Below are 15,000 nucleotides of genomic sequence, written 5' to 3'. Positions count from 1 at the left end.
TTTTTATCACCCCCCCCCCCCCCCCCCACCACTCCACTCCACTCCGCCCACATCGTCATCTCATCGTCACGTCGCCTGACGGTGATTTTGCTGTCTGGCCTCTCTAGTACTAGGTCGGGCTAATTCAAATGAGCCCACCTTATTAACCAGTGTACACTAAATAGAGATTTTGGCAAACGAACTTTTTCTTATTTATTGCCTTACTTGTGCTGGGAAGGTTCCAGTATTGAATTAAATTTATTAATTTACTAATATTATATCAATTTAGTATTAGTTTGTGTTGTTTTAATATATTTGTTTATCCATTTAAATTATTTCTTTTTTTTCCCCTCGTTTTCTTTAGTGTTTCTCAAAACTCATTTATTTAAATTGTTTTCTTATTTGTTTGTTGTTGTTGTTGTTGTTTTTTGTTGTTGTTTTTTGTTTTGTTTTTTAACAAATTAATTTGTTAATTCTTTTTTTTATATTATTCTTAAAGTAATTACCGCTGTATTTTTATTGCCAGACTAAATATTTTTGCAAAACAATGTAATTTTCTATTGTATTCCCTCTAATAAAACAAAACACTTTTATTCAAAAGTCACGACTAAATAAATATATAAAATACAACCACCATTTTGGTTTTCTCAACAATTGAATTAGTATACGAGAAATACTCTTCTGAGTAAGGAGATAGTTGAATTCTAAGTTATAGAGGAAATACGGAAGGGTGGGCAGATTCCGTACTTGCCCGTCCTGAAGCTAATACATACATAAGATGGTTCGCGATGAAGAGGCGGGAAGCAAGGGATTGGTTGGGTAAGGAGCAAAGATAACACGGTAATTATTGTGACGATAGTCAAACGAATACATGAGGAGAGATTGGTAACATTATTTTGTCTTAATTATATTGTATGAAGTATTGGCGAAAGCCTAATATTAAATAAACGTTGTTTTTGTTTGTCTTATTTTGACTATGGAACTGATACTGATACTTGTCATAGCAGACCTGCCTACTTTAGATAGGAAAATAAAAATCGTAGTTTTCAGGGCTAATAAAATCGTAGATATTTTAACTACCCTTTAAAAAAATCACCGGAATTTTCGTCTGTTTTGATAGATATCAAATTTTAAAAAACGAGAAAAAATAATTGGAAACGTAATAATGATGGTGATGGTGGTATAGTGGTAGCGGTGGTGGTAGTAGTAATGATGATGGTAATTATTATTATTATTTTATTATTATTATTATTATTATTATTATTATTATTATTATTATTATTATTATTATTATTATTATTATTATTATTATTAATATTATTATTATTATTATTATTATTATTATTGTTATTATTATTATTATTATTGTTATTATTATTATTATTATTATTATTATTATTATTATTATTATTATTATTATTATTATTATTATTATTATTATTATTATTATCATTGTTATTATTATTGTACGTATTGGTGGTATTACTATTGTTGTATTTTTTTTGGTGGTTATTAATGGTATCAGTTTATTGTTTGGTCCCATTTGCCATTATTTTCCACTTTCATGTATGTGGTCATCAAATTGTATGATTAATTGGCGAAAGCCTAAGATTGAATAAATTTTGTAATATCGTATGGTAACCATCATTGTCGACGACATCGTCGTTGTCATCATAATCATCATCATCATCATTAACAACAACAACAACAATATTAACAACAAGTACAACAATAGAAATAAAAACAATATCAACATCACCATACAATTTCCGTCATCGTCTCCACAACTATCATTCTAACCAACAGCACCACCAAAACCACTACCATAATTACCCCTCACCGCCTCGTCTTCCCCTCCTCCTCCACCACCACCACCACCGCTACCACTATTCCAACCACTACCACCACCGGCACAATCATTCTGACCACCAAGACAGCAGTAAAAATTATGCAATTTGAGCTCTGAATGAAACTCGAGTCATATCGCTGTTGTTGCTTCTCCATGAAAACTTTAAGGTTACTACGTACTACTGAAAACCAGAAATATATAAAAGCAATATTAATATCGCCGTTGAGGGATTAAAGCATCTCTTTAATTTTTCGAGTGAAGGAAATGGACTTGTATTGTCAAGGTGTTGTCGCATTATGTCTCGTCGCTTTATTTTTTAGTTGTATTCTCTTTCGTGATTCATTTTTGATTACGTTTGGAAGAATTAAAATCTACTGGTATTGTCATTTCATTGTGAATGTGATTATTGGTGGTTGAAATATTTTTTGTTTAAAGGCGAAAAAAAAAAATCAAAAAAAAATTTTATTAAAAAAAAAAACAAAAAAATAAAAAATAAAAAATATATATCATATATATATATAATATATATATATATATATATATATATATATATATATATATATATATATATATGACCGAATCCTCTTTGCCCAACCACTGTAAATAGGCTAGAACCGCCACTGCCATCAAGCAATATAATATCATGCATCATAGGAGAAAAAAAAAACCTCTCCGCCAATGGCACTCTTGAATCTATAGAATTTTTGAAATCAAAGATAAAAAGGCATTACTGAGACGATCTGACAACTGCGACTTCAACAATAAATAACAAGCGATTGGTAAGATCCATCGATATGAGGATAAATTGAAACACTTTACTGCCATAAGTTCCAACTGCAACACTCAACATTTAACGAGACATAACACTTGTCAGGCGCTTTCATAGTTTCCTTTCCCCAGAGACAATGCTGTTACTGGCTTGTCACTGACCTTATTTACACTTGAGTAAAGCGTGAAAATATGAGTAAAGAGCCCTCTTGAAGGACTCGACTTTGCGCTGCCTACATAGAGCGCGACTCGAGCCATGGACTTACAAGCCGCAAGTCGAAGCCCATACCACAAGAGGGCAAAGATAATAATATGTAACCTCACTTGATCAATTCCTACACCCAGTCATATTGGACTATATCCTGAACCGATCTACTCATCTCATTCCTAATCCTATTTAGGAAGCTAGCAATCATGAGGGTTAGGGATATTATGAGAAACGTGATGTTATGTAGAGGGGTTGTTGGGGGGGGGGGGGTATTGGAGGGGGGATAATATTGGATGATAATCAATAACTCATGTTGCTGAAGAGACAGACTGGATAACGTAATCAGACTTGTTTACTACTAGACCATCTAATCTATGAAAATTTCGTAGAACTATCCACAAATATATATAACTCCAACATCTTAACTAGCTAAGCTTATAATTTAGTCAGCAAATATTTGACTTGGTTTGTCACATTTTAACCCGGTACTTTTAATAACTTCGACACCCCAGTAAAATTTTACAATATCATGAATATTTGATTCATTTTGAATTGTTGAAAAATAAAGTTTAGAACACGATTACAACACTAAATGTTAATGACTTTGAAACGTAATCTAATCACGTAGAGAGCGGTTTGTTAATTTATTAATTAAGGTCTAGTGACTCTTTTAGCTCTTTCAGAAAAACAAAACCAACAGGTAGGCAGGTCTCCTAAGGCCTTTTTAAAAAAATATCTAGACCATGCAAGGATAGGGATAATGTACATAAGACGCCCAAATTAACAAACTTTGTTTTACAATCTTATCTCTACTGTCATGAAAATCACGGGTATCCGCAAACGTTGTAAGATTCATAATTTGCTTGGTTTTATCGAAGTAAAAAGCTGTCAGGTTGTTTAACTGACGCCTTTATGTATTTGGCTATAAAAATCGTATCGATGGTAACTGTTAAAGTTTATATCAGAACGTAAACGTAAGCATGGCGATTTTATTTTTATAAACTATACTTTATTCGTTGTTGATTTAAGCACATTGCACTTTAAATAATTATATGTATAGGTTTTTTTGAATGGCAAGAATAAAGCATAAAAAAACCTATCATGTAAGACTAGAGTTGTCAATTCACTCAGATATGTTCCACAGAAACCCTGCACCGTCCATCATTGTGCTGATTTCTCCTATCACTTGGGTTTTTAAAATTTTTATTTTATTTTATTTATTTTTTTTTTGGGAGAGGGGGGGAAGAGGGGGGGGGGGAGAGGGGGGGAGAGGGGGGGGGGGAGGGTGTCTTTCTTCCAGAGAAGGGTCAATCTTGCAGACGATGAGCGAGTTTAAAGCACTGAAAAGTATCTTGCAACTTAAAATGTTTCGATTTATCTTAGTTTGTAATATCTTTCTTTTAAGCACTGATATGAAATGTCAGAATGGCAAAGACATCTCTTGTAGGACAATATAAAAACAAAACGAAACAAAACAAAAAATAACATTTAAAAAAAATGGTAGATAACAGAAAAGCAAAATTATGTCTTGTCAACAAAAAATTCATTAAAATGAGAAAACATCAAGTCTCATTGTTTCTAATTTCAACTATCCTAATCGAGCAAAAGTCAAGTGAACCACAATTTCAGACTATCTATGACCATAATACTAACAACTTTAAGAGTAAAGATAAAGATATAGGTATGCAGATTTGATCTAAAAACTAAGATCCTCAAGTTGATATGTGATTTTTCACTTCATGACACTTTTTTACCTCATTTTGGCCCACTTACTTCATTTTCATTGCACCTCGAATTACTCAAATTTGAATTGGACGGTTATATATATATAAAATATATATATATATATATATATATATATATATATATATATATATTATATATATTATATGCAAGCGAGGGTTCACAGCGTAAAACAAGATACTTACTACGTTTGAAACTTCTTCATTATGTAGTAGTAGGTGTCGTCGATTTGTAGAGCGTCCCTCTCGTGGCCAGGCAGAGTTGCCATAACAGTCGGATAGCGGGTTCAAATCCTCATCGCCGCAAAGTTTCATCTCTTTTTATTATCAATATAAGTGCCTGCTCCACTCACTTTTCTGAAATACGAGATTCATTCATCACGTTTGTATTGATATACAAGTGATTATGTGCTACTCTCTTCTTTTTATTTTCGGACAGGAAATTTCTTCGGCCCCACAGTTTATCCAAAAGGAAGTGGCTTACCACGACATGGACCAAGGCCAGTTAGGTAGGCATGTGCCATCTTCTTCTTTTACAAGTTATTTAAATTCAAGCTGATGAGAGTTATGGAATTCAAGTTTTTGTCACGCGTAAGAAACAACATCACTCTCCTCAGTAAAGCTATATCTAAATTCAAATTAAGCTGTTAACACAACTTTAAGCATTAAGTTAATACCGACATAACACTATCTTGAGACGAATGGCCACATATTTTGAGACAGTAAAAAGAAGAAAAGACATCGTGTCGACTTTACTATCATGCGCCATCTGAGATTTCGACTCACTGCTTTTTTGTTTGTTGTTGTTGTTGTTTTCTTCTTAGTTCGGTGAATCAGTGGTACAGTATCTTGTCTTGTCACAAAAGTCAAGCGATGTTAAGCATGGTCAGTGGCTGAATGGATGACAATGGTTGTGGAGTATTCTGGTCCTGACGTTGTGTCCTTGGGTAGGGCACTTAACACATTGCCTGCTCGACTCAAGTTGAGTGAGTATCTGGCTATAGACAGTGACGGCTATTGTAAATGTTAGTATAAAAAGGACGTCTAACAGGCGACTGGTACTGTATGAAATGGAATTATGTATCCATATCGCCTGTGGGGAAACAAATAAACATTGTGAAATGCAATGAGCATGGTGAATCCGCGGAAACACGCTATATATATATATGTTCATATTTATTTTTATTATCTCTTCTTCTTCTTCTTCTAATCTTGCTAAATCATTTGCTTATTTCCTCGCAGGTAATTGCTGGTTTGTAGCATCTGTGGCTTGCATAGCTGCGTCACCACAGAAAAAGCTGATGGAGAGAATACTCCCTAAAGATCAAGGATTTGGAGCTGAATATTGTGGTATGAGTTCTACTGTCACTCCTAATAATTACTAACAAATCTACTACACCAGATACAACTTTTGTAAAAACACCGTGGCACAATAAAAAAAAAAAAAAACATCCTGTAAAAACACTGTCAATTTTATGGAACCTTTCTCTCCTCCTCCTCTTCCTCAACATCTTGTTCCTCCTCCTCCTCCTCCCCTCCTCTTCCTCCTCCTCCTCCTCCTCCTCCTCCTCCTCCACCTTATCCTCCTCTTCTTCCTCCTCTTCCTCTTCCATCACCTCCCCCTTTTCCTCCTTTATAGCCACAGTTTCAGAATTCGAAGAATTTTGTGAAATGTTGAACAGTAATGATTGGTGCACTTAACTGGTTCAGTTTATCGTTGGTTATACCTGGTTATTCATGTTAAAATATGCCAATGTTGTAACTATCACATTAGAAACATTGGAAGAATCAGACATTATATTGATGAAGATATTACAAAGATGCTTGTTAATTCGTTTATTACTAGCAGATTAGATTATTGCAATTCCCTTCTCATTGGCTGTCAAAGTAGATTAATTCATCAATTACAAAAAATTCAAAATAAAGCGGCTAGACTTATAAAATTAACGAAAAAAAAAGAGATCATATAACACCAGTTCTCCAGGAATTGCACGGGCTTCCTGTGAAGTATAGAATAGAATTTAAAATATTGTGCTATGTTTTTAGATGTCTGGATGGATTGGCACCTGAATATTTGCAGGAACTGATTAAAAAATATGAACCCACTCGAAATTTAAGATCATCTCAGTCCCAACTTCTAAAAGTTACCACCTCAAAATCCACTTTCAGTGAAAAAGCCTTTTCATTCATAGCTCCACGCCTATGGAACGCACTTAGTCCTCGGACAAAGTCCTGTGAAAATTTATCATCTTTCAGGAAATGTCTGAAGACTGAGTTGTTCCGCGAGGCTTATTTTTTCATAAAATAGATGTTGCTTTGATTTTGTTTTTTGTTTTGTTTACATGCTTATTATGTATCATGTAGTGTCGTGATTTTTAATTTTGTTGTTTTTAAACCTTTTTATTTTTATTATGTAAAGCGCCGCAGAGCACGATTAACGTGGTTGTTTAGGCGCTATATAAATTCATTATTTACTATTTTACTACTATTCCACGGATGGGGAGATTGAATGAAGATGAATATTATTTGTTATAGAGAAATAGTAAAATCATAATATTATAGTAAACAGAATACCAAAATACGTGTATTAAAAATATAATTTATGGCAAGTCCTCCCAAACAATGTTAGTGTTGAAATATCAACAAAGAAACAGAAAAAAGTTGGAGGCTGCTGATGTGTTGTTTCTTAGAAGAATCATGAGAATATCATGCAAATGTGACAAATGAGGAAGTATTTGAGCAAGCAGTCATAAGACGCTCTGTGCTTAGGATTATAAGAGATAGCAATTGAAGTTCCTTGGTCGTATAAGAGGAATACCGAGAAAGAGGTCTTGTTGGGGAACAATGATGGAAAAAGAAGCAGAGGTAGGCAATGGACAAGCTATGTCACATGTCTCTGGACACGAACAGGAGAGATGGATGCGACATACATTGACTTCCTGAGGTGATCAGAGGATATAGAGGATTGGAGGGCCAACATCGGAAATATCTGTCACAGATCCGGTACCACTTGATGATGAAGTCATAATATGATTATATTGTTGACGTATTTCTTTGAAAGTGGTTTGAATGGTTAGACTTGTTGAACTGTTTAAAGCATGATAATTTGTTGTTTAATCTTCTTTCCTTCAATGGTAGTCATCGTACTTTTGACAACGGGGTAGTTTCTTTCCTTGTTCATGGTAATATCTTATAGCCTATTGATGTTTAAAATTTTTTGAAAACATTGCAGGTGCCTTCCGATTCTTTTTCTGGCAATATGGAAAATGGGAGGAGGTTGTGATAGATGATCGTCTACCCACTGTCAACAACCAACTCATTTATGGCAAAAACCGACAACAACCCAATGAGTTCTGGTGTCCACTGATGGAGAAAGCTTTTGCCAAGTATTTTCTTATGACATACATATTATTCCAAGATAAAATGTTTTTAGTCCAAAATATATGCCACTCTATAAAAAGCTATCTGTGCTTTTCTTTCTTTTATTTTTTTCTACGAAAAGTAATAGAATGTTAATTACTGTCTATATCAACACTTTAAGTTTGAATTTCGGACTAGATCTATGTTCTTTGCTTCTTTAGTTGTTTTTGTTTTTGTTTTCTTTTGGGGGGGAGGGGGGGGGGGTTGAGTGTTGTTTTTTGTTTGTTTGTTGTTGTTGAATTCCTACGTAGAACTGGGGTAGTAAACAGATTTTTATCACTCCAAGGACAGACATCCAACAAAACGCATCAGATTTGTTATATGTAATATTAATGTTAGTCAGAAATTTCGTACTACATTTCTTGTGGAATGATGTTGGATTCGAAACAAAGAATGCTTATTCTCTGGATGCTTTACAACTTTGATCGACCAAGAGTTGTATTATTTAAGATTTCAATATGACCAGTGACGGTCATTTTTAAATTATTCATTGATGATATTATTGACAAATCACTTTGCATTCTTCATCCTAATTTAAGCCTTTAGTCATCAATGTTATGTTATATGCAAGTTTTTTAAATCTCAAGGGCACAGATGCTAAGGTAATTTTATGCTGGTGTCTACGATTCTTCAAAGAGTTCCTTAAAATTTTATGGAATGTTGCATTGATAATAATCAATATAGATTAAAATCTATCTAGTCTCCTCATACATTCCAGCCAAATTAAAAGTATGCGTCATAATTGGTGTACATAATTTGGATCTGAGTACTTCTAATTCATCTTATGACCAGCCACTCTTTCTCCATGGTATATTTTCATACCAGAATATACGGCAGCTACCATGCTGTTGACGGAGGATTCATGGACCAGTGTCTGGTTGATTTGACTGGAGGGATTGGGGATTATGTTCCTTTAGGCAACAGTGTTACGACAGAGGAGTTGCAAGAGCTTTTAGTCACGTGCTTTCACATGAACAGTGTCATTGGCGGAGTTATCAATGTAAGTCTTGTTTTTATTGGTCAAAATATTTTCCACACATCTTTAAGGCTCGGTTGCTAACTTTTTGCTTTATCCATAATAAAGTCTGACAGCTAACTGATCAAATTAAATGTGTACTTTGGATAAAAGTTTCACATTCGACACAGGGATAGACAGTTGCTGTATAAGCAAATTTATAAAGGTAGAAATTGGTCATTTAACCCATGACAACAGGACCAGCTGCTTTCCAAAATGGTTGCAATTTCATCATCACATTCGTCAGGAACCTCTGGCATTGTCCAGTCAGTGATGATTCAATGGAACATAGGCTATTTAGGAAAAGAAGACTAGAATTAAACTTCATCGCTATTATAAATACCACCGCTTTATCATCATCATCATCATCATCATCATCATCATCATCATCATCATCATCATCATCATCATCATCATTATCATCATCATCATCATCATTATCATCATCATCATCATCATCATCATCATCATCATCATCATCATCATCATCATCATCATCATCAGCATCAGCATCACCATCACTATCATTTTCAACGTCGTCATTATTATCATCACTTCCAACAAACACCACCACCATAACAACTTCTTCAGCTTCCTCATCATGGTCATCAGTTTCATCATTACCACCATACACGACACGAAGTTTAGAGCCGGAGTTTATATCGGATCCTATAGCATTAAACGGACAACAGCAATAGCTTGCTACCCTTTGGATAGGTGCTAGGTTATCGCAAAGTACTTTCAGCCAGATCTAACAGATCCAGCTACCCAATCACTGCTGGGAGGACTGGTGGGTTAGAAAAAAATCTGGACTTCTATTGGAACCGATCTCGTTTGTTCCCTCTTTGAGTGTGAAGCGAGTGCTCTACTGGGGGGGGGGGGGGGGGGGGGGGGGGGGGGTAAAAGGTCTCTTTAAATGCTCAATGCTTACCATGTTATATCAATTTAATATTTTAGGCACAAAATCTGAGACCAAACCAACGAGAAGTTCTACAGGATTCAGGGCTTTACACTGGTCATGCATACACGATTATCGACGTCAAGGAGGTTAGTCATGCAATATCATCACTTAAACATTAGTCAAGTAATCATATAGGCCTAGTTAGTTTAATCTGCCAGAACCACTATATTGCCCATGGAGCCGGAATTTATCCCATCCGGTTTATGTAGAGTTAAACATAAAGTAGCTAGTGTGCGGCTATGTGATCTTGTGGTATGACACTTGCCTTCGGACTGGAGATTACAGGATTCGAGCCCCTATCTGAGAGGCGCATAGTTGAGCCCTTGGAACAGGCTCTTTACTTACATTCTCTCACCGTATTCTCTGACCGTTAATAGCGTTGTCATTGACGGAAAAAAACTGCAATATCGCCTAACATGCGTCATGTGTCGTCGTCCTTTATTGTGTTTAGTGTTGCTGTTGGCCAGGGACCCAGTGTAAAGCACAGTGAGCACGTTTAGTGGATGTTGCGCGGTATAAGTTTAAGTTTGGTTGCCTGGTTACCTTTAGATAGGACATTGTTCAGAAATTTTCATCGATATTGAGGCTGGATCGGATTTTTTTAAAATCTCGCTTTAGCATCTTTTTGTTCTTCAAGTTGTTCCTAACTGTGACTGCATATCATACAAACTAGCTCAATCCCGAGCAATCCTCTGAGGATGCTCGCACAATTTATGTCTGCACTGTGCTAGTGAATTGGCGAGATGTTTTGTTTTTTAATGGCTCACTATTTTCCGAAGTCAGAGGTACACATTGATATCAACTAACAATTTTCTAAATTAATAACGACACTATTGATGATGTGCCGTTCAGGATCATGTTCACGGTTCCATCCAAACGCAAAACTATATTATGCAACCTTTAACTTTTAATAGTCCATAAACGAGAAACTAGTGTTAAACAATCATCGCCCTAACGGTCCAAAATCAATAACAATTTTATTATGCGAGATCTCGTCAATCATTTTACGGTTCTCGCTGTATTCCAACACGCTCTCGGGAGAAGTCAAAAAGCGTCATAGAATACGAGCGGGCCGGGATCTGATGCTCATGAGAGGTAACCAATATATTCGGTCAACAAGCTCCGGTATTTTAAAACGTGCTGGAATTTGGCGGGCTAGAATCCAGCTAGTACTGCATTTAGATTGGTATTAATATTTTTTCCATTATTTTCAGATAAAGACAACCGAGGGTACAGTGACCTTACTTCACGTCAGAAACCCATGGGGGAAGGGAGACTGGAACGGTGCCTGGAGTGACGGGTAAGAATATAACAATGTCACAAATTAGTCCTTATCTTAATTATTGAATGACGAGAATGAAATACTTTCACCAATTATCCATCTGATCGCGATGCCATGAAAGAAAACAATAATCATGGACATAACCGCTTTCACCAAGAGAAAGACATAGATGTACAGGTGGAGATCGATAACATGCTCAAGTATTTTCGCAGTGGGAGTATCGTCTGGTCGTATCGCATCTCCAACTTGCAGCAGTTACTTAAATCATTCAATTACAGTCTCATCAACTTTATGATTCATCTCAAATCTCCAGGTGGAAGAATACAACAATTTAAAAAGGAAAAGCGACATGTAGCCAATAAGCTCCCAAAGTTTGATATTTAAGAGGTCACATACATAACCTCATGTTGATCTCATTATTTTTAAACCATAACTACCCTTTTTTCCCATCTTGACGCGAAGGACGTACTAATTAAAGTCTAAGAGATATACCTTTAATTTATCATTATAATTGATCTCCTTACTATAAAACAACGGCAAGATCAGAGGGTCTAAACATAACTATATCATTTTAAATATTCCTTATGACCTTATTATTTCCTTCCTTACCACTATGGTGTCAACAGATCTAGAGAGTGGAGAAAATTAAGTGTGAAAGATCGTGAGGCCACCACCAAATATTGGAATGATGGAGAATTCTGGTGAGTGGGAATTGTTATATACCATCATTATCATCAACGCCTCAATGTGGTATTGTGATTCGATAAAGCTGTCTCACCCCCCCCCCCCCCCCCCCCCAAAATTGAATTTAGATAATCAGAGGAAACCAGTTAACTGTCGTACTCTGGAAAGACACGAGGTCCCAGGTCTGTGAGTTATTGCCAAGTTGAGGGTCATTTAAATCGATCGATATTTGAAGGACGAGTTTTCTGGGCACATTTTTAATTACGTGTCTTTCCAGAGTCCAGCAATTAAAATGTGAGAGTGAGATTTGAGGATTTTGCACTTAATTACGTTATGTACTTCCTTCCCATTAAAAGTAATAAACTCAGCTCAAATTTTATATCTTCGACAAATTCATTTTTCAATATCCACAACACCCTGAAATAATACCGTTTTTGGGCAGTGGGTCACATATGAGATTGGTTTCCAATCATTTGTTGTTATCAACACGTATTATCATGTAAGCCAGCTAACGAAAACAGGAACAAAAACAACGGTAACTGTTTTTCTTTGTTTCTCAATAGGATGAGTGTGGATGATTTTCGAAAGCATTTTACATTCGTTGTCATGGCGCATTTGACACCGGATGCTTACTCGGAGGAAATTGCTGATAATCTGGTTTGTAGTTGTACAAATCGTGCGAATAAATTGTGAAATATACTTCTTTATATGAAAAAAGTGGTGGTAAAAGAGGAGAAATGGATTAAATGTATCTGTCACTGTCACCTCAATAGTGGTCAGGTCTTATATAAATGTTGGGACAAAGCATGATAAATTTAAATCAATGCTTTAAAATCAGAATAAACAAATATGAAAATGAATAGATATATAAACAAATAAATTGATTGATTCATGCATTCACCCATTCGTTCATTTAAAAACTGAAACTAACACAAAGTCTGAGAAATGATTACATTCGTGGTCTATCATAGATTCAAACAAGATTAATAAGGATTCAACATAAGCATCAAGTTAATCATGTCATTTCATTAAAAAAAAAATTATTTGAATTTTAAAAAGTACACATAGATAGTTAATAAAAGTCTAGTAAAAATGTTTTTATACAGAAAAGGACGCAGTGGAAAAGATCCGAGCACTATGGTTCATGGATCAGGGGCGCTTCGGCAGGAGGTCCATTGAAGAGTTTTACGTCCAAACTTTTCTGGAAGAATCCACAATTCAAGCTCAAACTGTCTCAAGAGACGAAACCTACAACCTGTATCATCCAACTTCTGGAAGTAAATACACCACCAATTCGCACTCTCGGCGATGTTAGCATTGGATTCGTTGTATTCAAAGTAAGAAAGTCTAGGACTTTTAATATAAAGTTCACCTAGCTTGAAATATGTTGTTATCTGACTTATAAATGCCATGTAAACTTTTATAAACGCCTAAAAACAAAGAAAAGCATGCATCTACGCGACATTATTAGGTAAACGTTGGCATGTGTCACACGGTCAGGGCACGAGTGTGCACGGTTCGGACCCAGACGGCGACACTTATATAAAAAAAAAAAAAATAACAAAAAGGGGGGTGAGGCTGACTGCCAAAGATTCACAAATTATGAACACAACAAGTCCGAGATTTAAGTGTATATGATATGAAGTGTTTATTAATTAATGTAATGAGCTGGATATAAATGAAATGTATATGATTGAATATAGCAGATGAATCAAGATGGTATGGTGGATGATGATAATGATGATGATGTTGATGTAATGAATGTTATCAAGATGACGCTTCTAAGTAGAATTATGATATTGATAATATAGTCAGTGATAAAAGGATAAATGTCAAAATAATATTGATGAAACTAATGATTGACAGATATGATGAGTTGGTGATAGAATTGAATGATGTGAATATAAAGCTAAATGATATATGAATAATGATAGAAAAACATGATTAGTTAGTTTGTATGACCTCAGGGTCCCCAACTTATCTCCGTCTGTGTGAAGATGATATTCTACGTGCTGTAGTTGCCTGTGTGTTATTCCAAGTGTGGGTTATTGATGAGCTAAATGTCCAGATGAATGACACACAGTACCAATGTATTAGGTTTCAGACAATGTCTGTTATCAAACAATGGATTGTTTTTCAAATCCTGTATAGGTCACAGTATGTAATTATGTCTATTTTGTAACAGGTTTCAGTTCTTGTTTTTGTTCATTAAGTAATAGGTTTCAGTTCTTGTTATTAAAGGTTATACGTTATAGTCAATGTTCATCGATGTTACAATGAGTCACATAAAGGTGACTTGATGGTCAGGTAAAGTCACAAAAAAGTTAAAGAAAGGCCAGATCTCTAGATTTGGGAAAGAAAATGAAAACAATGATAATCAATTCTTTAAAATATCAACACCGATATAAAACTCAGTATAAAACCGGATAAGTAACACATCGCAAAATAGCACTGGAAACTCGGGTATCACTATTATGATAAACAATCAAATAAATCAGAAATGCCGATAATCACAACAGAACACAATATTTCAATAGATTACAAATAACACTGAAATCTCACCAACAGAGCACTACTCAAAAAGAAATCAAACAACATTAATTTCTGTTTGGTAATACTGTCCACAACAGAGACAGGAGTTAGAAGCCGTGATAGAACGTTACTATGGACTTTCACAACAGAAAATACAAAACGTCCTTCTCCACCACGGACTTATAGCAGAACTGAAGATGAAATTAAAAGTCACTATCTTTACCATCCCTATTCGCATGAATCATGGAAAAACTAGAGGCGAAATGGGGGTGGGTGTTGTAATTTAATGTTCTTCTCCCCTAAACATGTTTACCCCTAAATGAATACAAAGCGCGTACGATGGATGGATCGTCACGAAGTCAACCATGGTCTATGGAGACAATGGCCATTCGCAGCTCCGATAACGTCAGGGATTAAATTGGGGATGTCGAAGATCAGACTCTAAGACACGACGGAAATGCTACACCCTCACGTTTTAGAGTGACAAAAGAAATAAATCAAGATAAGGTTGGATGTCCTGAGTCGTGCATACCACAGGTATTTCCCTACAGCGCCATAAG

At 35.3% G+C, this 15,000-nt stretch overlaps 1 protein-coding gene across 2 annotated transcripts in view; it reads left to right on the top strand.

The window, feature by feature from the left end:
• The window catches only part of LOC144973038 (calpain-9-like), a 33,443-nt gene that overhangs the window by 5,231 nt on the left and 13,212 nt on the right, over nt 1–15,000 (top strand). For both annotated transcript variants that reach the window (XM_078915006.1, XM_078915007.1), the window contains exons 2-10: nt 4,986–5,055; nt 5,789–5,896; nt 7,779–7,932; nt 8,792–8,966; nt 9,939–10,028; nt 11,157–11,242; nt 11,851–11,925; nt 12,472–12,565; nt 13,015–13,245. In XM_078915006.1, the coding sequence (XP_078771132.1) occupies nt 4,986–5,055; nt 5,789–5,896; nt 7,779–7,932; nt 8,792–8,966; nt 9,939–10,028; nt 11,157–11,242; nt 11,851–11,925; nt 12,472–12,565; nt 13,015–13,245 (1,083 nt within the window). The remainder of the gene's footprint in view (nt 1–4,985; nt 5,056–5,788; nt 5,897–7,778; nt 7,933–8,791; nt 8,967–9,938; nt 10,029–11,156; nt 11,243–11,850; nt 11,926–12,471; nt 12,566–13,014; nt 13,246–15,000) is intronic.

This window comes from Berghia stephanieae, chromosome 5, assembly GCF_034508935.2.
Source record: "Berghia stephanieae isolate SIO BIC M18660-M18661 chromosome 5, UCSD_Bste_1.3, whole genome shotgun sequence".
Classification (NCBI taxonomy): domain Eukaryota; kingdom Metazoa; phylum Mollusca; class Gastropoda; order Nudibranchia; family Aeolidiidae; genus Berghia; species Berghia stephanieae.
Note: the sequence above shows the minus strand (reverse complement) of the source record. Positions and strands in the feature narration are given on the sequence as shown.